The following is a 26,611-nucleotide window of genomic DNA, read 5'->3' on the forward strand; positions in this document are numbered from 1 at the left end:
GTCAGGAGATCGAGAACAGCCTGGCCAACACGGTGAAACCCCGTCTCTGCTAAAAAGACAAATTAGCTGGGTGTGGGGGTGCGCGCTTGTAGTCCCAGCTGCTCCGGAGGCTGAGACAGGAGAATTGCTTGAACTCGGGAGGCGGAGGTTGCAGTGAGCCGACATCGCGCCACTGCACTCCAGCCTGGGCAACACAGTGAGACTCTGCCTCAAAAAAAAAAAAAAATCATGCTTGCGTTTCATGGCGAATGTTACACATTCAAACTTATCACATACATTAATAGTAAGAAAATATGTTTTCTATCCGTTGTATATATTTGAGTTCCAGGCGAGATTTCCTTCGCAGAAAGAGTTCCGCAGATGAAAAGGAAAAGAAAATCCGTGGCCAAAGTCAGCCGCGCGCTGAGGCCGGTCCCGCTACTAGCCCCGCCCAATCAACAAGGCCAATCAGCGGCTCGCAACGGGGGAGGGACACGCAGCCGCCAGCCGAGCAAGTCGATGAGGAGGCGCAGGAAGCACGCTGAAACACTGGGCTGCGGCAAGCTGTGCGACGTCTTCTGCGGCCGGCCTGGGCAGGTGTCTTCCTCGGGAGGCAGGCAGGGGATCCCGGACGTGAGTCCGTGCAGTTGGGTGTGTTGTGCGGCGGGTGGGGCGGGGCGTTACGCCCCGGCGGGTACCGCGGACTCGCGGCGCGGACGCTGGGGAGGTCGCAGGCGCGACCCGGGGCGGGAACCGTGCTCGCTGCGCAGCGTCGGCTCCGGCCTGTGGGTGCCTCGGGCTCCTCCCTCGGCTCCCGCGCCGGCGGCTGCCTGTCCGCCGTGGTTGTGCGCATTCCGGGGAGGTGCTGGGCCCAGAGAGCGGCCTACGGAGAAGGCACAGCGAGTGCAAAGCGAGACCCGGGCGCAGGGTGAATTATGTTGGCTTTGGTTATCTCTGAAAACTTTGAGCATAATTTGAATAAATACTGTCAACAGAATAGCTCAGATTTAGTTGTAGTTAATTTTCTAAAACTTCAAATTTGTGAATTAACACAGTTAACAACAACAAAAAAGGTCACAAAACAATCTCCAAATCCAATTTTTTTTTTTGAGACGGAGTCTTGCTGTGTCACCCAGGCTGGAGTGCAGTGGCGCTCTCTCCGCTCATTGCAACCTCAGCCCCCCGGGTTCCAGCGATTCTCCTGCCTCAGCCGCCTGAGTAGCTGGGACCACAGGTGCGCGCCACCACGCCCGGCTAATTTGTAAATTTTATTTGTAGAGAAGGGGTCTCGTTGTGTTGCCCAGGCTTGTCTCTAACTCCTGGGGTCAAGGGATCTTCCCATCTTGGCCTCCCAAAGTGCTGGGATTACAGGCATGAGCCATCGCGCTTGACTTCAAATCTGATTTGAGTGTAAAAAGTTAGAGACACCATAAGCTGTAGGTTTATAACTAGGTGGTGAAAAACAATTCAGGTTTTCTTTATGATAGTGATTGTGAAGTGTTCTTCCCAGACTAGCTTTATCGTCATCTGGGAAATTGTTAAAAATGCAAATTGACAAGTTTGAGAGCCGTGGTTCCAAGAAACTACAGAATCACACGAACTAAGTTGCAACCTCCCGACGTATGCCCTGGTACTTCTAGCCTAATACAGGATTTGACTCTACTAATCCAAGTTAGTCTTGCCTTTCCCATTACTAATGTGCATTCGTTGAAACCAAAGACTTTCTTTTGTGTCCATTTGTACTCAATGGCTGGCCGTCTGCACGGAGATCTGTGTTTCCTGGTAATTCTCCAGTCTAGAAGCGACTATAATTTACTATATATATTTTATATAGTAAAATATATAACTATTCGTTCTAACAGGTCTTCTCCACTCTAAGACCCTATCCTCTCAGAGAAGCCCCTGAGAGCCTGTTAGTACTTTTGCCCTGGAGAGGCAGTTTAGGTGGAGCCAGTCTGGGTTCTACCACTTACTAGCCTAGTGGTCTTGGGCAAGTTACTTTGTGTGATCTGTAAAATGAAGATAAGTGAGGATAAGAGTACTACTTCCAGTAGTTTTGTGAGGATTAAATTAATGTAACAGTGTTTGGCACATAGTAACAAAATACTAGCTCCTTTTAAGACGGAGTTTTGCTCTTGTTGCCCAGGCTGGAGTGCAGTGGCGTCATCTCGGCTCACCGTAACCTGCACTCCCCGGGTTCAAGCGATTCTCCTGCCCCAGCCTCCCGAGTAGCTGGGATTACCGGCATGCGCCACCACGCCCTGCTACTTTTGTTTTTAGTAGAGACGGGGTTTCTCCATGTTGGTCAGGCTGGGCTGCAACTCCCAACTTCAGGTGATCCTCCCGCCTTGGCCTCCCAAGGTGCTGGGATTACAGGCGTGACCCACCGTGCCCGGCCTTTAGCTACTATTATATATATTATAATTTAAAAATTATTAGTACCGAAGCCTGAGACAGGAGAGAAATGGTAAAACTAGTAGGGACTGCGGGAGAGAGAGAGAAGTATCCCCTGACAAGTACTAGAATGACATAGGTGCTACCATTAAACGAAGCCAGCTAGGATGGTTACTTTTGATTAACACTTTGCTACTCAAGAGTGTGGTCTGCGGCATCACCAGGAGCTTGTTAGAAGTGGAGAATCTCAGACTTACCTCAGATTTACTGAATCAGAATCCTTTTTTTTTTTTTAAACAAGCTCTCCAGCAGGTTTAGATGCAGCTTTGTTTGGAGGAAATGTGAGATTCGTTTTAGGATTTCTCAAGGAGTTCTAGCCTTCGATCAGTGACCATGGGGATCTGGCAGGAGGGCTTGAATTTCTAGCTGATTCTTCTATTCTGTCTTACCCTCCGGTCTTCCATCATTTCTACATTGCTAATCTCTATCCCTGGAGAAATCTATGGAACTGCTGGTTATTATTGGAGAAAGTAACATAGTTGCCAATAGTATGACTTTGTGGATGTCACAGTCAAAACTCAGCTGCCTGGCTGGCACGGTGGCTCACCTGTAATCCCAGCACTTTGGGAAGACAAGGCGGGGGGCGGGGGGATCTTTTGAGTTCAGGGGTTCGGGACCAGCCTGGGCAACATAGTGAAACCCTGTCTCTATAAAAAAGAAAAAAAAGCTCTCAACTGCTTGACAGGCTTTTCATTCACTTCCCTTTGTATAATGCCTCCTGTAGTAAGTACTTTTTTTCCGCTTCAACTCTCCATTTCCCCCATCTTAACCTCCTCACATACAGTGTTAGAAATGCAAATTACTCTTAGTAATTTCTCTGTCCACTTGATATCATAATATGAAATCTGTCAACTTCTCTTTTTGCTTTTGAAATTTTGTCTTCATCCCTCTTCATTCATTTCTATTTATGGAGTGTATAACCTCATTGCCTATGAAGAACCCTTCCTGTAACCTTGATTTCATGCACTCCCATCTTGGAGCCTGTCTCCAGTTTACACACTCCCTTTGTCACCTACTTCTTAACCACCTAGAGAATTAGGCTTCTCACTGTCATTCTCTGAAAGGTCATAAATGGCCAACTAATTAACCAATCTAATGGCTTTTTTCCAGACTTTATTCCTCTCCACTTCTCTGAAGTATTGAATATGCTTGATACCTCTTTCTTGAAATTAAGCCCCTCTTTGGTTTTTGCCCATTGCATTTTTTTGGCTTGCCCTCTATTGCCCTTATTAGCCTTCACTCTCCTCTCTGGTATTTGCTTCTTCCATGGCTTTCTTCCTTAGCTGAACTCTTAATTTTTTCCAATACAGTATACAGTTATTCAGTATTTCTAAGTATCTCCAGAGCATAACAGCGATTTTAGTGGGTTTTTTTTTTCTTTTTTTTCTTTTTTTTTTTTTTAAGACGGAGTCTCGCTCTGTTGCCCAGGCTGGAGTGCAGTGGCGCCATCTCGGCTCACTGCAAGCTCCGCCTCCCGGGTTTACGCCATTCTCCTGCCTCAGCCTCCCGAGTAGCTGGGACTACAGGCGCCCGCCACCTCGCCCGGCTAATTTTTTTGTATTTTTAGTAGAGACGGGGTTTCATTGTGTTAGCCAGGATGGTCTCGATCTCCTGACCTCGTGATCCGCCCGTCTCGGCCTCCCAAAGTGCTGGGATTACAGGCTTGAGCCACCGCGCCCGGCCTTTTTTTCTTTTTAATTGAGTCAAGGTCTTGCTCTGTCACCCGTCTTGGAGAACAGTGGCATGATCACGGCTCATTGCAGCTTCAACCTCCCTAGCTCAAGTGATCCTCTCACCTCAGCCTCTCCAAGTAGCTGGGAATATAGATGTGCGCCACCACACCCAGCTAAATTTTAAGTTTTGTAGAGATGGAATCTCCCTAAGTTGCCCAGGCTGGTGTCAAACTCCTGAGCTCAAGTGATCCTTCTGCCTTGACTTCCCAAAGTGCTGGAATTACAGGCATGAGTCGCCACAACCGGCCAGAAGCTATTGTTCTATATATTTTGTGAAGAGCTTTGATTGTTCAGGCAGGAGGGTAAATCTGGTCCCTGTTACTCCATGTTGGCCAGAAGTAGGAGTTGGGGAAGTGTGTTGGAGTACAGAGTCCCCCCTTTACTCTTGGGGGATACATTCTAAGACCCCAGTAGATGCCTGAAACTTCAGATAGTACTGAACCTTATATATATTCTGTGTTATTTCCTATACATCTATACCTCTGCTAAAGTTTAATTTATTAGTTAGGCACAGTAAGAGATTAACAGCAATAACTAACAAGATAGAAAAATTATAACAATACACAATAATAACAGTTATGTACTGTGGCTGGAATTTTTTCACTTTGAGGTACGACAGCAAAACTAGCATGAATTTCTTTCTCCTCCTGTACAATTTCATGGATACAAGTTTTGTTCTTAACATAGATCTTAGCAACCTCATCATATGAGTTTTTTTCTTTCTTTCTTTTTTCTTTAATTTTTTTTTTTTTCTTTTGAGACGGAGTCTCACTCTGTCACCCAGGCTGGAGTACAGTGGTGCGTTCTCAGCTCACTGCAATCTCTGTCTCCCAGGTTCAAGCGATTTTCCTGTCTCAGCCTGTCAAGTAGCTGGCATTACAGGTGTGTGCCACCATACCCAGCTAATTTGCATATTTTTATTTATTTATTTATTTTAAGACGGTGTTTCACTCTTGTTGCCCAGGCTGGAGTGTAATGGCGCGATCTCGGCCCACCACAACCTCTGCCTCCTGGATTCAAGTGATTTTCCTGCCTCAGCCTCCTGAGTAACTGGGATTACAGGCATGTGCCACCACGCTCGGCTAATTTTGTATTTTTTTGTAGAGACAGGGTTTCTTCATGTTGGTCAGGCTGGTCTTGAACTCCTAATCTCAGGTGATCCGCCCATCTCGGCCTCCCAAAGTGCTGGGATTATAGGTATGAGCCACTGCGCTTGGCCTATTTATTTATTTTTTGAGATGGAGTCTTGCTCTGTTGTCCTGGCTGGAGTGCAGTGGTGTAATCTTGGCTCATTGCAACCTCTGCCTCCTGGGTTTAAGCAATTCTCCTGCCTCAGCCTCCCAAGTAGCCGGGACTACAGGTGCCTACCACCATGCCTGGCTAATTTTTGTATTTTTAGTAGAGACAGGCTGTGTTTGCCACACTGGTCTCGAACTCCTGGGCTCAAGTGATCTGCTGGCCTCAGCCTCCCAAAGTGCTGGGATTACAGGCATGAGCCACTGCGCCCAGCCCTTTTTTTTCTTTATTAAGTTGAGAACTTTCACTTTTTCACTTAAAGGAAGCACTTTATGGCTTTTCTTTGATATATCTGAATTGCCAGCATTGTCACTCCTGTGCTTTAGGACCATTATTAAGTAAAGATTCCTTGAATACACACACTGAGATACCACAGCAGTCGATCTGATAACCCAGATGGATATTAAATGACTGGAGTGTGACACCTACAGTGTGGACATCGTCCCAGGTGGGATGGAATAGGACAGCAAGAGAGTTCCTCACACTATCCGGAGCTGCGCATAATTGAAAACTTAGAAACTGTTTACTTCTGGAATTTTCCATTTAATATTTTCAGACTGCAGTTGACTGTGGGTAACTGAAACCTCAGAAAGCAAAACCGTAGATGGTGGTACCACTGTAGAGTTACTGTGTCACTTTGATCCGAAACCTCCACCTGAATGATTCCTTTAACCGTTCCCGCTAGGCTTTCTCTGTTAAAGCTGCTGTGCCAAATCCAGGGGTCAGTTTGCTGCCCTCTGATCGCCTGACCTCTTAGCAGCATTCAACTTATTTGTCTCTTCTCTCCTCCTTTCTTCACTTGGCTTCTGGAATTCCAGCCTCTCTTGGTTTTCTTCCTGCCTCATAGCACTCATTAGAAGTATCTCTTGCTGGTTCCTACTCTTCTTTCTGATCCCCGAATGTTGGCTTGCCCTGGACTCAGTCTTTTGTCCTCATAATAGATCTTCTGGTGATCTTACCCAGTCCATCTCTTTTAAACCCGTCTACATCCTGAGGGCTCTCAAATGCAGTCCCACTGCTCTCCTTAGCTTCATCCTGCATATTTACAATCTCTACTTGGACATCAGTGGACACTTCAGATTTACTATATCCAAACAAAACTCTTGGTCTTTCAGAACTTGCTGTCTTCCTCAGTCTTTTCTCCCAGTTGGCCTGGCCACAAACCTAGAAATTGTACCAAATCTTCACTTGTCCTTACCTACATCCAAATTTTCAGCAATTTCTATAGTGTATTTCTGTATTAGAGTAGCAAGAGATGTTATAAGAAATAAACCCATATATCTCAGGATATGCCATAAAGGAAGTTGATTTTTGCTCACATGAAAGTGAAAAGCTATATTCCCACTTAGTGGGTGGCCTTCCAGGTGGGCCCAGGCACCTGCATAGTTTGGCTGCCCTCCTCCAGGGCTCAGTGTCCTGGACATTCCCAGGTTGGAAGAAGGCAGCTGGGAGGTTTTCATGGGCCAGACCTGGATGTGGTGCGTATCCCTTCTACCTGTTGCATTGGCTAGAACTTTACTATTACGCGGCCATACTCTACAAAGAGAGGCTGAGACATACAGTCATCATTTGTCCAGAAGGAAGAAGAAATATGCCTAGTGACCTATTAGCTGGTCACTTTGCCAAATGTAGTAGGGTCTACCTACAGATTTTAAAAATCTGACCATTTGTCATCACCTTTGCTGCTATCTTAGCTCATGTCACCTTCATCTCTCAACTGGATGACTACAGATCCTCCTAACCTCCTGATAATTTTCCATTCTAATCTCTACATAATAGCCACAGTAATTTCTTTTAGAATGTAAACCAGATTCTATCATGCCTCTATTTAAAAGCCTCAGGTGGCTTCCTGTTACATGTAGAGTAAAAACCACACTCTTTACTGTGGTCTACCACTCCCTCCCTCCCCACCTCCCTGCCTCCCAGCTCATCCCCAAGACCCAGCTGTTCTGGCCTCCTTTCTGTTCCTTGACTGCTTCAGCTTCTTCCCCACTCAGGGCCTCTATACTTGCTGTGTCTTCTCTCTGGATGTTCTTCAAATCTTCCTAAGATTATCTTATTTTTCTCCTTAAATGTTCTTGTAGTTACCTACTTACGTGTAACAAACCACTCTAAAGTGTAGTGGCTTTTTTTTTTTTTTTTCTTTTTGAGACAGAGTCTTGCTCTGTCACCCAGGCTGGAGTGCGGTGGTGCGATCTTGGTTCACTGCAACTTCCACCTCCCAGGTTCAAGCAATTCTCCTGCCTCAGCCTCCCAAGTAGCTGGGACTACAGGTGCGTGCCACTATGCCCAGCTGAATTTTTGTATTTTTAGTAGAGACGGGGTTTCACTGTGTTAGCTAGGATGGTCTCGATCTCCTGACCTTGTGATCCGCCCGCCTCAGCCTCCCAAAGTGCTGGGATTACAGGTGTGAGCCACCGTGCCTGGTCAAGTGTAATGGCTTTAAACAACACTTTTATTACCACTGGTGATTTTGTGGTTTTATGGGGTGTGATTGGGCTCAGCTGGATAGTTCTTTTATTCTGCATGACGTTGGCTGCATCATCAAGTCAGTCACCAGAGGCTGGACTGGAACCACCAAGATGGCTCAGCCACATGACTGCCATTGATATTAGCTGCAGGCTGGGAGCTCAGTGTGCCCCTGCACCCAGCCTCTTCGTGTGACTGGCCTTCTTACAAGGTGGCAGCTGGATTCCAAGAGGGGCGTGTTCCCACGAACATATGTTCTGTCTTAGGATTCTCCAGAGAGACAGAACCAATGAGGGTGGGTGGATGGATGGATGAGAGGGAATTTATTAGCGGAATTAGTTCATATGATTATGGGTGCCAGGAAGTACCATGATAGGCTGTCTACAAGCTGGAGACCCTGGAACGCCAGTAGCCTGGCTCAGTCCAGGTGTGAAAGCCTCAGAACCAGGGAAGCTGATGGTGTAATTTTCAGTCTGAGGCTGAAGGCCTGAGAACCTAGGGGCTGCTGGTGTAAGTTCTGGAGTCTAAAGGCTTGGAGAGCCTGGAGTTCTGATGTCCAGTGACAGGAGAAGAAGAGTGTCCCTGCTCCAGGAGAGAAAAGAAATTGCCTTTTCTCTTTTTTGTTTTATTAGGGTTCCCAGATGACTGAGTGGTGCTCGCCCCTACAGAGGGTGGATCTTCCACACTCAGTCAACTGACTCACAAACCAGTCTTCCCTGGAAACCCCCTCAGACACATCGGAAGGAATGCTTTGCAGTTCTCTAGGTATTCCTTAGTCCAGTCAAGTTGACACTTAAAGTTAACCATCACATGTTCCAAAGCGAAGTAGAAGCAGGCGACCCTCTTGAAGGCTAGGCCCGGAACCATCGCAGCCCCACTTCCACCAAAGGATTTTGGTTCAGTAGTCACAGGGCCAGCCCAGATTCAGGAGAGGGGGAAATACACTCGACATCTCTCCGTGGGGAGAGTGACAAAGCATTTGTGGCTGTCTTGGATTTTAGGGGCCTACCCTGAAATACGCAGCATCGTCTAATCCATATGTAACACTGTCTTGCTTTATTTTCTTAGGATTTATCACTATCTCGAGTTACATGTTTTTGTTTTTGTTTTTTGCCAACTTGCTGTCCTCCCCCCCTAGAATGTAAGCTTCCTGAAGAAGACCTTGTCTGTGTAGATTCCTGGGGTCCCTGTCACTTAAGACAGTGCCCAGCGCGGTGGCTCACGCCTGTAACCACAGCACTTTGGGAGGCCGAGGCGGGCTGATCACCTGAGGTCGGGAGTTCGAGACCAACATGGAGAAATCCCTGACTAACATGGAGAAATCCCTTCTCTACTAAAAATACAAAAAATTAGCCGGGTATGGTGGCGCATGCCTGTAATCCCAGCTACTTAGGAGGCTGGGGCAGGAGAATCGTTTGAACCCAGGAGGCAGAAGTTGCAGTGAGTTAAGATCACACCATTGCCCTCCAGCCTGGGTGACGAGCGCAACTCTGTCTCACACACACACACACATAGCCCAGCCCAGGAGATCGCGCCATTGCACTCCAGCCTGGGTGACAAGAGCAAAACTCTGTCTCACACATACACACACACACACCCCAGGAGGTCGCGCCATTGCACTCCAGCCTGGGTGACAAGAGCAAACCTCCGACACACACACACACAGTGCCCAGTGTACAGTAGGTATTTGGTAAATGTTGAACAAATTAATGCTGAACTCCTTCCACAGCCATATTCTCATTCTGAATTTCTATTTAAAATTAACATCACTGTTTTTGTTGCTGGTAGGCTGAGGTCTGTAGAATTGATCTTCAGAGTGTGCCACGTGTGTCCTTCCTGGTTTTGTTGCCACCACTCTTTTAGGCCGAGTACCACATCTTTCTTCTGCTTCAGCCACTTTGTTGGATAATGAATCCAGGTTTTCCTCCTCCTCGCACTTAGTGCTAGTTTTTTATTTTTTTTTTTTGTTGTTTTTTTTTTTTAGAGACCGAGTTTTATGCTTTCGCCCAGGCTGGAGTGAAGTGGCACAATCTCGGCTCACTGCAACCTCTGTCCCCCAACCAGGTTCAAGCGATTCTCCTGCCTCAGCCTCCCAAGTAGCTGGGATTTACAGGTGCATGCCACCATACCTGGCTAATTTTTTTTTTTTTTTGGTAGTTTTAGTAGCGGCAGGGTTTCACCATGTTGGCCAGGCTAGTCTGGAACTCCTGACCTCGTGATTCACCTGCTTGGCCTCCCAAAGTGCTGGGATTACAGGCGTGAGACACCGCGCCTGGCCTAGTGCTAGTTTTATCTTCCTGCAGTGTGGCTCACATCCCTCTCTTTCTTGAGGTGGAGTCTTGCTCTGTCACCCAGGCTGGAGTGCAGTGGCGTGATCTCCGGTCACTTCAACCTCTGCCTTCCAGGCTCAAGCGATTCACCTGCCTCTGAGTAGCTGAGATTATAGGTGCCTGCCACCACGCCCGGCTAATTTTTGTATTTTTAGCAGAGATGGGGTTTCACCATGTTGGCCAAGTTGGTCTCAAACTCCTGACCTCAAGTGATCTGCCCACCTCAGCTTCCCAAAGTCCTGGGATTATAGGCGTGATCTACTGCTCCCAGCTTTGGCTCCCACCCCTCGTGAGAATTACAGCAGGTGAAGTTAGTCATAAGCTTTTTTCCTCAGCAGTGTCATCACCAGCCACCCACCTCTACCTCTCACTGTATCCATCCTCCCAATTGCAATTGCTGAAGCATACACTTTGCCCTCTGTCTCTGCCTGTCCCATCTTAAGCACTTAACATGTTACCCCTACTTCAGATTCTCATTCCTGTGCAGTCTTTCCACTTTCTCCAGTTGATGTGCATTCTTTTTTTTTTTTTTTTTTTTTTTGAGACGGAGTTTTGCTGTTGTTACCCAGGCTGGAGTGCAATGGCGCGATCTTGGCTCACCGCAACTTCCGCCTCCCGGGTTCAAGCGATTCTCCTGCCTCAGCCTCCCAAATAGCTGGGATTACAGGCATGCACCACCACTCCCAGCTAATTTTGTATTTTTAGTAGAGATGGGGCTTCTCCATTGTTGATCAGGCTGGTCTCAAACTCCCCATCTCAGGTGATCCATCCGCTTTGGCCTCCCAAAGTGCTGGGATCACAGGCATGAGCCACTGTGCCTGGCCAGATGTGCTTTCTTTATCCTTTGAACCTCTAAAATCCTTGAGTCCTTGCTATGGCTTTATTTGCATTTGCTGCTTAACAAACGTTTACTGAATGTCTTTCACGTACCAACCACTGGGCTGGGTGTTGAGGCTGGGGAGATGGAGGGACAAGGTGGAGATGTGAGTGGGAAGGTGACTTCAGAGTTAGGTAAGATATTACCTTTCCCTAGAGAAGTTCACTCTTTAACAGTGGTTTTCTATCTTGGCTACACATAAGAATCACTTGGAGGGGCTTAAAAAAATTCCAGTGCCTGGGTCCTAATCCCAGAGATTCTGATTTAATTGTTTTGGGATATGGCCAAAACATTGGGAGTTTTAGAAGCTCCTTGGGTGATTCTAATATGGAGCCAAGGTTGAGAGCCATTGAGCTAATGGAAGAGACAGACCGATAAATGGCTAACTTCATTGCTTCCAGTGCCAGAAGAATATACAAGACACATGGGGAACAGGAGTATTTAATTTAGCCTGGAGTTATATTTATTGTATAACTAGACTGTAAGCTGTTTATGGACAGGGCCCAGGGCTTTGTCATCTTGGGGTTCTCTTGCCTGATTCTTACATGTGGTGGGTATGAGATAGGCCATCCAACAGAACTTTCTTCGATGATAAAAGTGGTCAAATGTTCTGTATCTACCCTGTCCAATATGGTAGCGACTACCTATACGTGGCTATTGAGTGCTTGAAATGTAGCTAGGGGGAATGAGGAACTGAATTTTTAATTTTATTTAATTTTAATTAAATAGCTATATAGAAGAGTTACTAATGTTTAAATTATTTGACTGTTTATGCAGGGGCTTAGGTAAGGCAGGTTATTTTCTCTGAATGGTTTTGAAGTTTAGTCACTTCATTTGAATTGTAATTTCTCACTTCTCTTTTTTTTTTTTAAGGTGGAGTCTCACTCTGTCACCCAGGCTGGAGTGCAGTGGTGTGATCTCAGCTCACTGCAACCTCTGCCTCCTGGGTTTAAGCAATTCTCCCACCTCAGCCTCCCAAGTAGCTGGGATTACAGGTACACACCATCATGCCCGGCTAAGTTTTTGTATTTTTAATAGAGACGGGGTTTCACCATGTTGGCCAGGCTGCTCTCGAACTCCTGGCCTCAAGTGATCCGCCCACCCTGGCCTCCCACAGTGCTGGAATTACAGGCGTGAGGCACCGTACCTGGCAATTTCCCACTTTTCTTATTTATCATTTGTTAAAATGAAAAAAAACACAGAGGGAGTCAGGTGTGGTGGCTCACGCCTGTAATCCTAGCACTTTGGGAGGCCAAGGCATGTGGATCACCTGAGGTCGAGAGTTTGAGACTCGTCTGACCAACATGGAGAAACCCCATCTCTACTAAAAATTCAAAATTAGCTGGGCATGGTGGTGCATGCCTGTAATTCCAGCTACTCAGGAGGCTGAGGCAGGAGAATCGCTTGAACCTGGGAGGCGGAAGTTGCGATGAGCCAAGATTGTGCCATTGCACTCCAGCCTGGGCAAGAAGAGCGAAACTCCATCTCAAAAAAACAAAACAAAACAAAACTCCAAAAACACAAGGAGGTTCATTAAAATACCTGTTTTTAAATTGACTTTATTGAGCTATAAATCATACTATAAAATCCACCATTTAAAGTGTCCAGTTCCACTAGGCGCAGTGGCTCATGCCTGTAATCTCAGCACTTTGGGAGGCTGAGGTGGAAGGATAGCTTGACCCCAGGGGTTTGAGACCAGCCTGGGCAATATACTGAGACCTTATCTCTACAAAAAAGTTAATTAATTAAAAAAAAATTAGCCAGGTGTGGTGGTGCAGGCTTGTAGTCCCAGCTACTCAGGAGGCTGAGGTGGGCAGATCACTTGAGTCTGGGAGGGTGAGGCTGCAGTAAGCTGGGATTGTGCCTCTTCACTCCAGCCTGGGAAACCCTGTCTCCAAAAAAAAAAAAAAAAGTATACAATTCCATAGTTTTGGGTATACTTGCATGTATTTGCAACCATTATCAAATTTTAGAACATTTTTCATCACCTCAAAAGGAAACCCTGTAGCTATTATACTCCCAAACCTTCAGGCTTAACCACCTGTTAATCTACTTTCTGTCTTAATAGCTTTGCCTATTCTGGATATTTCATATATATGTACTTATATAATGTGTGGTCTTTCATATCTGGTGTCTTTCATATAACGTAACATTTTCAAGGTTCATCTATGTTGTAGCATGGTGTCAGTACTTCATCCCTTTTTATGGCTGAATAATCTGTTGCATGGCTGTATCACATTTCATTTATTTATCAGTTGATGGAAATTTGTTTGTTGTTGTTGTTGTTTCTGTGACGGGGTCCCACTCTGTCACCCAGGTTGGGGTACAGTGGTGTGATCTTGGCTCACTGCAACCTCCGCCTCCCAGGCTCAAGTGATCCACCCACCTCAGCCTGCCAAGAGGCTGGGACCACAGGCTGCACTACCACACCTGGCTAATTTTCTGTTTTTTTTTTTTTTTGTTGCCTAGCCTGGTCTTGAGCTCCTTAGCTCAAGCAATCCACCCGCCCAAAGTGCTGGGATTACAGGCGTGAGCCACCACACCTGGCCCTGTTGATGGAAATTTGGGTTTTTCCGAAACGTTTTGGCTGTTATGAAAAATGTGGCTATAAACATTCATGTACAAGTTTTTGTGTGGACATACATTTTCATTTCTCTTGAGTATATACCTAGGAATGGAATTGCTGGGCCATGTGGAAAAATGCCTGTTTTCTTATCTCAATGAGCATATTATGCATACATGCATGTTTTTTATATATGAATACCAATTTATTATTAATGTACCTTCTTCCTTAGTTACTATTCAGAAAGTGTTATCTTAGCTCTAGAAGGAAGTATTTTCATTATAGAACAATCTGGCTGGGTACAATGGCTCATGCCTATAATCCTAGCAGGGTGGGAGGATCACTTGAGGCCAGGGGTTTGAGACCAGCCTGGATAACACAGACCCTGTTTCTACTAAAAATTAAAAAAAAAATTAGCCAGGCGTGGTGGCACACACCTGTAGTCCCAGCTAGCCAGGAGGATCCGTTGAGCCCGGGAGTTGGAGGATGCAGTTAGCTGTGATTGTATCACTGCACTCCAGCCTGGGCAACGGAGCAAGACCCTGTCTCTAAAATAATAATAATAATAAAACCCAAAACCCAATTTATTTAAAAAATAATTCTATTTCGTTATATATATTGAAAATTGTTTTTGCCTTATACAGGATGCTGTGTTCTTGGCTCCTTTGTGAATGTCTGTTGCTAGTAGCTGGTTATGCTCATGATGATGACTGGATTGACCCCACAGACATGCTTAACTATGACGCTGCTTCAGGAACAATGAGAAAATCGCAGGTATTAAAAAAAAAAATACGTGCATGTGTGTGTAAGACCTTCTCAGCCCCATGATGGAAATAGTCTAGCTCTGTTGTTTTTCACAGAGCTATGAGGGTCATGGATCCATGATTAGCAATTATGCAGAATATTTTCCTGACACTGTTAATCTAAAATTATTTCAAACCTACCTAGTATTGAATTTGAATGTAAAGCCCTTGAAGTAGCAAAATAATATGATTTTAGTTCTTAGTGTGTACATTTGAAACTGTTTTTTTGTGGTTCAGTATAATTTAAGAATATAACATGCAGAGTCATGAAATGATGAAGTCAGAATCTTAGTCTTCATTAACCAAAGGCTATTTTTGTAACTAAACTATAAAGAAATAAAATGTTTCTATACTCTGTTTTAGGCAAAATATGGTATTTCAGGGGAAAAGGATGTCAGTCCTGACTTGTCATATGCTGATGAAATATCAGAATGTTATCACAAACTTGATTCTTTAACTTATAAGGTTAGTTTTTTTCATTCATAAATTTTATATTTTTATATTATGTTAAATCGCTCTCTGCTGATACATTTGTGTTTCTAGTGTTTCTGTGTACCATATGATTTTTATAGGTCAAATTTTTCTTTGGATACTCTGACCTTGGTTTCTCATTGTTATTGTAGCTTTGGTTTTTCTAATAGTACCTTGTATTTTCCTGTAATAACATTGACATCTCTGTGTTGTAAGTATTTCTTTACCAGACTGCAGACTTCTTGGTGCAAGGAATACGTTTCATTCATCTTAATTCTCTATCACCTATCACAGTGCTGAGGCATAGTAAACTCTCAAATGTAGCAAATGAAGAAATGTGTCTATTACCAGCTTATAAGCATAAGAGTTACTCTTAAGAAGGATTATTATAATTTAGCATGTAATAGTATTCATTCCTTCACTTATCCAATCCTCTTTAAAAAAATGTAGCTAAAGAAGAGTTTACACAAAAATAAATAAGTCAAGGGATGTGAATGGAGTCGTTATTTGGTGTGGGAGCCACCTTCAATTGGCTGCGTAGGCAGGGCGAACTGGTAGCAGTGTGGAGGTAAGGAGGTAAGCCCTGGAATGGAGACGGGGGCGGGGGGGTGTCAGTGAGATCAGTGGAGGCTACAGAACTCCAGAAATGCTGAAGGTCTGAAATGAGGCAGTGATGGGTTGAAGATAAGAGGCAGGTATTAAACTTTTATGAGGTAGAGTAGGCAAATGTTGGTGGCTTAGGGAAGCGGGGCGGGTGTTAAGGGATAGGGAATTGCTAAAGAGTGAATGAGTCCCAGCTTGAGAGACTGGGAGAGTTTGTTCATTGAGATCCAGATAGAGCCCAATAAGGTCTATACCCACTTGCTTGTGATTCTTATTCAATGCGAATATTGTCTCACCTGAGTGCTTGAGAAAATGCGCTTGGATAAAATTTGCTTCGCTCCCATGATTTGAGGAAGCCACAAGAAAAAGAAAAGGAAAAAAAATTGCTTCACTTTGTGTATTATTACTGTATAGTGAGCTACACAAAAGTTTGGTTGCATAGCAAAAATGCAGAAATACCTTTTTACAGAATTTTTTTATTCCATTATTTGTGACTGGTTTAAACGTTATAAGAAACATGATTGGTAAAATGGAGTCTCGAATCCTTTCTTTTTTTTTTTCCTAAGTTGTTTCTTTAAGGTTTAGAAAATAAACTGGTTTTACAAACCTTGCCTGAGAGCAAAGGAAACTGCTGCGTCCTTCTGTGTCCTCCTCTGCTCTGTGCGCTTCTTATTTTAAGTCGGTGTGCTGCTCAGTTATTGTCGCGTTTATCCACTGACGTGCATTTCAGTGCTGAACTCGTGGTCCACACTCGGTTAAAAAATACAAGTTGATAATCACCATGTTATTTTAATGTTTGAAAAATATCCACTACCCTCAGCGACTTGCCTTCTGGGTTGGTGGTGGCAGAGCTAAGTTCGTAGGAAGTCTGCTCCGTTGTAGAATTGTGCGCTGAAGGTTTACCATGTGGATGGTACCCTGGAGAAGCTGCTGTTCCTGCCTTCCTGAGCATTCCATACAGCATGGAATGATTAATTGCTGATGAAACATTAATGAAAGGCCAAAAGTCATATGCACAGTGAAGAAATATTCTGTTGTGTCTTTCATTTCATATTCTGGCTTCATCTTGTCTCTGTTTCTCTGTCCATTTGTCTCTCTGTGTGTATTTATTCTGCTCTTCCCTCCTGCCCGTCCTTCCTCCTTTCTCTTGTTAAATTGTTGCTTTGGAATTAGAAAGAGGCAGATTGGTCCAGATGCTCTGCTTGTGGATCTCTGCCTCCTGGACTCATGATCTTTAGCTTTAAAGTTGTTGAAAGTCAGCAGAAAAACTGCCAGGTTAGAGCTAAGTACTGGATCTGGGCTCCATGTTTGTTGCCTACTTGCCCTTTGCAAAGAGAACATGGGGAGGCAGGCCAACTCTGCCCTGTAATGTATTATAGCTGATAAATGCAAGCTTGATCAAAACAACTAGCTCCTTACCTTGATTCCAATGGCAGCACTAGGCTAGAAACTTAACCCTTACATTATACTTTGACTCTAACTAATGTTGAATGATTTTATGGTTACAGATTGATGAGTGCGAAAAGAAAAAGAGGGAAGACTATGAAAGTCAAAGCAATCCTGTTTTTAGGAGATACTTAAATAAGATTTTAATTGAAGCTGGAAAGCTTGGACTTGTGAGTATCTGATGGTGTGATACTAATCAGAGTAGTGGATATTTTTATTCATTAATTTCAAATAATATAAAGAAGTGAAAGCATCATGATGCTTTTTAACAGAGCCCACCTGACTGACTCTCTAACCAGAAGCTATTCATACAGGATTGAAGGCACTACTGTATTGCTTTGCAGTGGTCTGGTGGAAGATGAGCAGTGCAGACCGCTCTTTCTCCTTTAGTTTGTATGGATTTACTTACTCAGCTCTGTGCTCTGCTCCACCAGTTAATAGAGGTGAGGAGGTGGGGTGATAATTCTGTCCTGACCCTACTCCTGGTTTTCTCTCAGTATATGCTGAGAAAAAGAAAAATGTATTTTATGTAGTTTTTCTCCTTGTTGCTTACTGTGGTGAGTGCTGCTTTATAGACATATTGTTCATAATTGTTGTTAAAATTTCCTTTTTTTTTTTTGAGACAGAGTCTCGCTCTGTTGTCCAGGCTGGAGTGCTGTGGTGCAATCTTGGCTCACTGCAACCTCTGCCTCCCAGGTTCAAACAATTCTCCCTGACTCAGCCTCCTGACTAGCTGGATTACAGGCACCTGCCACCATGCCTGGCTAATTTTTGTATTTTTAGTAGAGATGGGGTTTTGCCATGTTGGCCAGGCTGGTCTTGAACTCCTGACCTCAGGTGATCCGCTTGCCTTGACCTCCCAAAGTGCTCGGATTACAGATGTGAGCCACTGCACCCAGCCAAAATTTCTATTTTTAAGAAGTCACTGTTTTCACTTTGGGAAGTGAAAACTTCCCAGACTTAATGCATTAATTTAGTTTTAATTCACTTACCAAAGTGAAAACATCAAGAAAACGTGTAATTTAATAACTTATAACATTTAGAAAGCTCATTTAAAAGCTCATAGACTTTTTTTCCCTATTGTGTATGCCACCAGAATTGATTTAGAGAGTCAGAGACCAGCCTTTGGTCTTGATCTGGCCGTTAGCCCCACCTACCAGAAGTGGTCACAGGCAGAGCCCCGAAAATGAAAGGCCCTTGCATCAGCACAGTGTAGGCTGGCAAAACTTGCCATATACTCCATCTTCCTGGTACAGTAAGAAGTGACCAAAAGAAAAGGGAGTGTTAGATGAATAACAATGCTGCCTTATTCTGGAATTGTAGAAGCAGATGTGTTCTCAAATGTACACTCTATAATTTGAGTCTTACAGCTGTGTACAGGGTGGAACAGAACCTGGATAAGGAAACAGATGGAAACAAAAATACCTAGGATGGAAATGCTTGAAAATACTTAGTTTCTGATTTTTTTTTTTTTTTTTTTGTGACGGAGTCTTGCTCTGTTGCCCAGGCTGGAGTGCAGTGGCACAATCTTGGCTCACTGCAAGCTCCACCTCCTGGGTTCATGCCATTCTCCTGCCTCAGCCTCCCAAGTAGCTAGGATTACAAGCGCCCGCCACCATGCCTGGCTAATTTTTTGTATTTTTTTTAGTAGACAGGGGGTTTCACCATGTTAGCCAGGATGGTCTCCATCTCCTGACCTCGTGATCTGCCTGCCTCGGCCTTCCAAAGTGCTGGGATTACAGGCATGAGCCACTGCGCCTGGCCTAGTTTCTGATTTTTAAAACATGTTAATATTAATGATGGCTTTTAAAAATGCTTACTGATGATTTGTGATAATATGTGACATTTGTTTCTTTTCTTTTCATATTTACTTTTTTATATATGTATTTTTTGAGATGGAGTCTCACTCTGTCACCCAGGCTCTCGGCTTACTGCAACCTCTGCCTCCTGGGTTCAAGCTATTTTCCTGCCTCAGCCTCCCGAGTAGCTGGGATTACAGGTGCATGCCACCACGTCTGGCTAATATTTTTGTATTTGTACTAGAGACAGTATTTCACCATGTTGGCCAGGCTGGTCTCAAACTCCTGACCTCAAGTGATCTGCCTGCCTTGGCCTCCCAAAATACTGGGATTACAGGCATGAGCCACCATGCCCCGCCGTGTATTTACTGTTTGTAAAAGAAAAAGGAATTTTATTTGTATCAACTTGCTAATTAATGCAAAATTTGTTTACAGTGATTTTGCTAAGGTGAACTCACACTTACAAAGGTAGTTATAAATATATATTTTGTGGAAGCCCATTATTTTGTTGCTCTTTGAAATCCTTATTTTTCTTGTTTGTACTAATACAGATTTTAGGCTATCTGAAAACTGTTCAGCAAATGAAAAGTCATGCAGTGAATCATAAAATAAAAATGCACAGTTGATCCTCATTCTTCACAGGTTCTGTATTTATGAATCGACCTCATTAAGTCTGTGTAACCCCAAAGTCAATAATCGAGGTGTTTTGTGGTTACTCTGGGACACTGTGAAGAGTGGCAAAAAATTTGGGTTGCCTGTTGCATGCATTCCCAGCTGAGATGGAACAAGGCAACCAAAACTGTTGTCTTGTTTCAGCTCTCATACTGCAAACAAGTGTTTTTTTTTTGGGGATCTATTTAGTGGTATATTTTTTCATGCTTTTTTGAGGGGAGAGTGGTGATTATTTTTATTTTTATTTATTTTGAGACCAGTCATTAAACAGCATGATTTCGTTGTTTAAAACAGCCCTCTGATGTAGTGCTGAACTGAGGTCTAGTGTTTCTAAGTGCAAGAAGGCCATGATGTACTTACAGAGAAAAGGTGTGTATTAGAGAGGTGTGTATTAGAGTCAAGCGTAAGGTATACGACAGTTGTCCATGTATTCAATGTTAATGAATGAACTATATGTATATTCAATAAGGCGTCCTTAAACAGGAATGTACAGAAACACACATAAAACAAGGTTATGTATTGATCAATTGATAAAAATGTTATGACAGAGGTTTGCATGAACCAAACTGTATATTTATTATAGGAGTAATGGTTCAGTACTTGCTAATCGGTGTTTGAGGTGACTTTATAGACAATAACTACTGTGAATAGCAAGAATCAACTGTATTTTAGTGAAATTTACAGTATCTTTTTTTTGCACAGAGTTCTAGAATTTTTAAATGTTTTTCACCTGTATTATCTTTGGTTTTCATGTTAGCCTGTGAAGACAGGTGGATATTATTATTATTGTTTTTAAGAGACAGAGTCTTACTCTGTCTCCCAGGCTGGAGTGCAGTGGTGTGCTCATAGCTTACTGTAGCCTTGAATCCGGGGCACAGACAATTCTTCTACCTCAGCCTCCCTAGTAGGCGGGAGCCAGGTGCACACCACTGCACACAGCTAATTGTTAGAATTTTTTGTAGAGATGGGGTCTTGCTTTGTTGCCCAGGCTGGTCTTGAAGTCCTGGCTTCAAGCTGTCCTCCCACCTTGGCCTGTCAAAGCACTAGGATTATAGGTGTGAGCCACCTCGCCCAGGCTATTATACATATGAAATACTGCAAACTAATATTTAGTTCCAAATTGGCTTTTGTCTTAAAATGGTTCACCAAGTAGTAATAAAATTCTCTTTCTATTGTTTGTTTTTTGGTAAATTTAATTTAGCCTGATGAAAACAAAGGCGATATGCATTATGATGCCGAGATTATCCTTAAAAGAGAAACGTTGTTAGAAATACAGAAGTTTCTCAGTGGAGAAGACTGGAAACCAGGTGCCTTGGATGATGCACTAAGTGATATTTTAATTAATTTTAAGTTTCATGATTTTGAAACATGGAAGTGGCGATTTGAAGATTCCTTTGGAGTGGATCCATATAATGTGTTAATGGTAAGATGGGATGAGGGCAAGGGCAACGTCATTAAGTTTCCTTTTTAAAATACTTTCCAAACTCCACCATAATTATGTTAAGAACCTGTACTAAGTCACTCATGCCTTATTGATGAACAAGCCGCAAAATTGTAGAAATGATTTTGTGCATTTGAGTCCAGTTCTTTTTAGCTGCCCTGAGTGTTTTTGGTGGCTGATTTCTGCTTCTCTCTGTTTTAAGGTACTTCTTTGTCTGCTCTGCGTCGTGGTTTTAGTGGCTACCGAGCTGTGGACATATGTACGCTGGTACACTCAGTTGAGACGTGTTTTAATCATCAGCTTTCTGTTCAGTCTGGGATGGAATTGGATGTATTTATATAAGGTATTACATGGATGAAGGGTTTTACAATTTTAACACATTTATTCACAATGAAAGAAGACTAATCTGTTGAAAGCAATCTTGCCTTGGATGTAGGTTGGAGGCAGTGACTAGAGGTGGTCCACGCTGGGGAGGAATTAAATGGACAATTCTTAGCTGACTGTTTTTTGATTCCTTGACCAGTTAGTGGGTAAAAAAGTTCAGTCCTAATTTTCATAACCCAGTTACTGTTAACATTTGGGCATGTAAGTCAGAATAAAGCTAGGTGGGTTGGGCATGGTGGCTAATGCCTGTAATCCCAGCACTTTGGGAGGCTGAGGTGGGCAGATCACTTGGTCAGGAGTTCAAGACTAGCCTGGCCAACATGGTGAAACCCCATCCTTACTAAAAATACAAAAATTAGCCGGGCCTGATGGCGTGTGCCTGTAGTCCCAGCTACTCAGCAGGCTGAGGCAGGAGAATTGCTTGAACCTGGGAGGTTGCAGTGAGCCAAGATCGTGCCCCTGCACTCCAGTCTCGGCCACAGAGTGAGGTCCTTCTCGAAAAAAGGAAGGAAAAAAAAGAATAAAGCTAGGTGGATACATTTAAAAATTCTCATGTGGGTAATTTAGGGTATGTCATTCTATTCTTTGCTAGAAATGATACCAGAATACTATCTTTTAAAAATTAGCTTATTTTTTGAGTAAGTGTTATGTTCATGGCAGAGAATGTAGAAAAGACAGATAAAAAGAAATTAATTTTAAAAATCACCTATAATTTTATCACCTAGAGAAAATCTGTCAGTAGTTTGAGGTATTTCTTTCTAGTTTTTTCTAGATTTTAATTATCTTTCAAAGTTGGGATCATACTGTATATAGAAATTTGAAAGGACCACTACTGTTCCCATCAACATAGCATAATCATTGAAAGAAAATTTTAGATCTGTCTAGCAGAGTAAGTCAAGTAGCCAATGACTTCAATGACTTCATCTGGTTAAAGCATTATGACATTTCTTTAACCTTTTGCCCTAAGTATTATAGTATCTAGAACTAATTATTTACAAATTAAACACAGATTCTATGTGGAAGGAAAGTTTGTTGAGTATTGTCACCTCAATGATTATATATTGGTCATTGTGCTGGAAATTATCCAGTGCAAAATAGGATATCATCAACTGTAAAAGAAAATGAGAAGTAGTCATTTAATTTGTATGGCTAGAACTAGTTGTTGTTGTTGTTGTTTTTGAGACCGTCTCACTCTGTCCCCCAGGCTGGAGTGCAGTAGCGAAATCTCGGCTCAGTGCAACCTCTACCTCCTGGGTTCAAGCGATTCTCCTACTTCAGCCTCCTGAGTATCTGTGACTCCAGGCCCTTGCCATCATGCCCGGCTGAACTAATTTTTAAAAACATTATTTTTAGTAAAGTTTTCCTTTTTCATTATAATTACTTACAGAGAAGGCAATTGTAGTTAGTACTTTATGCTTACTTGTTGCATTAAGGCTGTACTTTTCCATGAACTGGAAATAGCTACTCTTTACAAATAATATGTTTTCCTATAATCCCTCCTATAATATAATTTCCTATAATCACTTTGGGAGGCTGAGGTGGGCAGATCACTTGAGGTCAGGAGTTCGAGACCAGCCTGGCTAACATGATGAAACCCCGTCTCTACTAAAAACACAAAAATTAGCTGGGCATGGTGGCGGGCACCTTTAATCCCAGCTACTCGGGAAGCTGAGGCAGGAGAATTGCTTGAACCTGGGAGGTAGTGGTTGCAGTGAGTAGAGATTGTGCCACTGCACACCAGCCTGGGCCACAGAGCGAGACTCCGTCTCAGGAAAAAAAGAGAAAAAATAGTAATAATATGAATTTTTTAAATTAAAACTTTTATAACAGTCTGGTTTGGATGCATGGTAAAGACACTCTTTGAATGAAGGTCTTTTGGATGTGTAGGCCTAACCTTCATGGTAACGGCCTCTCCTGGTTCCCTTTTGGTTTTGGTCAGCTAGCTTTTGCACAGCATCAGGCTGAAGTCGCCAAGATGGAGCCATTAAACAATGTGTGTGCCGAGAAGATGGACTGGACTGGAAGTATCTGGGGTAAGGTGTTTGTGCACTTGTCCTTATTTTGATAGAAATTCTGAGAATGAGAGAACATAGAACAAAGAGAATGATAAAATAACAGAGGAGGCTTTCCATGACTGAATCTTTAATATCAGAAGAACATGCAAGAAGCATTTGAGGTTTAAAACCAGTGACTTTGTATGCTCATCTAAAGTCACAGGGAAGGAATAGAAGTTGTATATATGTTGGCTCTGATATTATGTCTTCCTTCATAAGACTGTGTGAAGGATCCTATGCTCGCTTTTGTTCATCTCGTCCTTTGCACAGTGTCTGGCATATTCTCAATAGAAGTTTATTAAACAAGTGAATCAAGTGAATGAGTGTATATATGAATTAATATCCATCTTAAATTTAATGGCCTTTATTGACTTGTGAAATTTTATGTTATAGCTTTACTTTTTTTTTAACTCTGGGAAAGATTAGTTTTTTAATTCTTTCACATTTTATAAACATTCTCATGAATGTTCACTACCTTTGGTTGTGTATATCTAGCAATGGGGATGGTTTAATAGTGTTCTAAGGCATTTTATAAATGCAAGTCCATGACTGATACAGAATTCTGCAGATGGGTTCCAAAATAAATGTTTCTTAAAAAGTTGTGGGAGGCCGGGCGCGGTGGCTCAAGCCTGTAATCCCAGCACTTTGGGAGGCCGAGACGGGCGGATCACGAGGTCAGGAGATTGAGACCATCCTGGCTAATATGGTGAAACCCCGTCTCTACTAAAAATACAAAAAACTAGCCGGGCGAGGTGGTGGGCGCCTGTAGTCCCAGCTACTCGGGAGGCTGAGGCAGGAGAATGGCGTAAACCCGGGAGGCGGAGCTTGCAGTGAGCTGAGATCCGGCCACTGCACTCCAGCCTGGGCGACAAAGCGAGACTCCGTCTCAAAAAAAAAAAAAAAAAAAAAAAAAAAAAGTTGTGGGAACTAAACCAATTCATGGCTTCAGTGGACTGTGAAATGTGTCCTCTAGCTCAGGCTAGTTTGCCAATGTATATAAGCCTGATTTGGAAAAATTAGAACTAATATTCTACTTTATTTTGTAAACTCCATAAAGAACTGACTTTTTTTTTTTTTTGAGACGGAGTCTGGCTCTGTCACCCAGGCTGGAGTGCAGTGGCGGGATCTTAGCTCACTGCAAGCTCCGCCTCCCGGTTTTACACCATTCTCCTGCCTCAGCCTCCCGAGTAGCTGGGACTACAGGCGCCCGCCACCTCGCCCGGCTAGTTTTTTGTGTTTTTAAGTAGAGACAGGGTTTCACCATGTTAGCCAGGATGGTCTCGATCTCCTGCCCTCGTGATCCTCCCGTCTCGGCCTCCCAAAGTGTTGGGATTACAGGCTTGAGCCACCGCGCCCAGCCAGAACTGACTTTTTAAATAAATAATTTACTGAGGTAATTGTGGATTTACATAGTAAGAAACACTACAGAGAGGGCCGGTGTACCCTTTCCCCATTTTCCTCCAATGGTAACATCTTGCACAGCTTTAATAGTACAATATCAGAGTCAGGATATTGACTTTGATACAATCCACCAGTCTTATTTTGACTTCCCATTTTACCTGTTCTCATTTGTGTTTGTGAAGCATTGCTTTTAAAGTGTTTACCTTTTAGACATTTTTATAAAATACAATTTTTTTATCTGCATAAAACATGTATAATTTGAATGGATTTTTAAAACATGATTTTGGACGTAAGATGAAAAATTAAAAAATCAGCATTACAGGGAGTCTACTTAAAACAAGATAATTTAAAACTGATTGGTGGGTGGTCAGAGGGTCGAAACCAAAGTAGTGTCTTGTTTGGGAATGAAATGCAACATTAAAAGAAATGATCAGTGTTTTGTCTGTTTCTCTAAACAGAATGGTTTAGAAGTTCATGGACCTATAAGGATGACCCATGCCAAAAATACTATGAGCTCTTACTAGTCAACCCTATTTGGTTGGTCCCACCAACAAAGGTATCGCATATATTTTGTAAAAATTCCTTAAAGTAAGTCAGAAATCCCTTGTATTTTAAAGAAATTTAGTGTTTGAGTCATTTTGCAAATAAGCCTTTGTCCAACAAAAAATACTATTGCACAGTGATTTTTCACATTAAAAATGGCACAACAGCATTTTAATTTATGTAACATACTTTCAGCCTCAGTGCACAATGAATTTTGATTCATTCTGTACCTTAGCCCTGTGAGGAGAAAATTAAGTTGCTTTTCTCTCTTGTTTTAGGCACTTGCAGTTACATTCACCACATTTGTAACGGAGCCATTGAAGCACATTGGAAAAGGAACTGGGGAATTCATTAAAGCACTCATGAAGGAAATTCCAGCGCTGCTTCATCTTCCAGTGCTGATAATTATGGCATTAGCCATCCTGGTTAGTATTAATGTATTAGCACTGTCAGGCCGGGCGCAGTGGCTCACGCCTGTAATACCAGCACTTTGGGAGTCCGAGGCAGGCGGATCACAAGGTCAGGAGATCGAGACCATCCTGGCTAACACGGTGAAACCCCGTCTCTACTAAAAAAATACAAAAAATTAGTCGGGCGTGGTGGGGCCGTCTGTAGTCCCAGCTACTTGGGAGGCCTAAGGCAGGAGAATGGCGTGAACCCGGGAGGTGGAGCTTGCAGTGAGTGGAGATTGCACCACTGCCTTCCAGCCTGGGTGACAGTGTGAGACTCTGTCTCAAAAAAGAAAAAAAAAAGTGTGTGTGTGTGTGTGTGTGTGTATATATATATATATATATATATAAAAGCACTGTCAGTATTTAGCAAGATTTATATTAAATCTTAGTGTTAATATATTAATACTGGTTAGTATTAGCACTGTCAATATTTAGCAAGATTTACAGAAAAGCAATGCTGAACTTACTGGGCTTCTCTGATATTGTAAATCAGGCTAAGTCATGCTTAATGAGAAGGTGATTTTTAAGTGATACAGATTTTTTTTCCTCCCCTCCCCCCCTCTAAATGATACAGATATATTATACTTACTTGTATATTTTTCTTTTTTTTTTTTTTTGACCTGATGGGAGCCTTTATTCACACACTCGCCTCCCCCTCCGCTTCTCTCTTCTCGGGCTTTTGGAATTGGGTGTAGCACTCACTCCTGTGAGGACACCCAGCCTGGCCTCCAGCAAACCTGGCTGGTTGGAAGGAGTCGCAACAGGAGTGCTGCAACATCCCAGCATGAGCCCAGACGACTGATACTGTTCACGCATGGTTCTCCTTGGACAGCTGCTGGTC

The 26,611-nt window shown here is 43.1% G+C and overlaps 1 protein-coding gene across 19 annotated transcripts in view; it reads left to right on the forward strand.

Annotated features, from left to right (window-relative positions):
* Nucleotides 1–484: 484 nt before the first annotated feature.
* CLCC1 (chloride channel CLIC like 1) overlaps nt 485–26,611 on the forward strand; it is a 38,187-nt gene continuing 12,060 nt past the window's right edge. For 7 of the 19 annotated variants that reach the window (XR_013400328.1, XR_013400344.1, XM_077952239.1 and 4 more), the window contains exons 1-10: nt 485–612; nt 12,012–12,133; nt 14,346–14,475; nt 14,868–14,969; nt 17,087–17,194; nt 20,697–20,918; nt 21,139–21,279; nt 23,260–23,353; nt 25,234–25,331; nt 25,597–25,743. Coding sequence is in view for 17 of the 19 variants with exons in the window: in XM_077952239.1 (XP_077808365.1) it covers nt 499–612; nt 12,012–12,133; nt 14,346–14,475; nt 14,868–14,969; nt 17,087–17,194; nt 20,697–20,918; nt 21,139–21,279; nt 23,260–23,353; nt 25,234–25,331; nt 25,597–25,743 (1,278 nt within the window). In the remaining 2 variants the exon portion in view is untranslated. Of the gene's footprint in view, nt 631–1,488; nt 1,610–5,130; nt 5,911–12,011; nt 12,134–14,345; nt 14,476–14,867; nt 14,970–17,086; nt 17,195–20,696; nt 20,919–21,138; nt 21,280–23,259; nt 23,354–25,233; nt 25,332–25,596; nt 25,744–26,611 lie in introns of those variants that run through there. The other 12 variants (XM_015146505.3, XM_015146515.3, XM_077952250.1 and 9 more) reach the window with 6 other exon arrangements.

The sequence above is a fragment of the Macaca mulatta genome, chromosome 1 (genome assembly GCF_049350105.2).
Source record: "Macaca mulatta isolate MMU2019108-1 chromosome 1, T2T-MMU8v2.0, whole genome shotgun sequence".
Taxonomy (NCBI): domain Eukaryota; kingdom Metazoa; phylum Chordata; class Mammalia; order Primates; family Cercopithecidae; genus Macaca; species Macaca mulatta.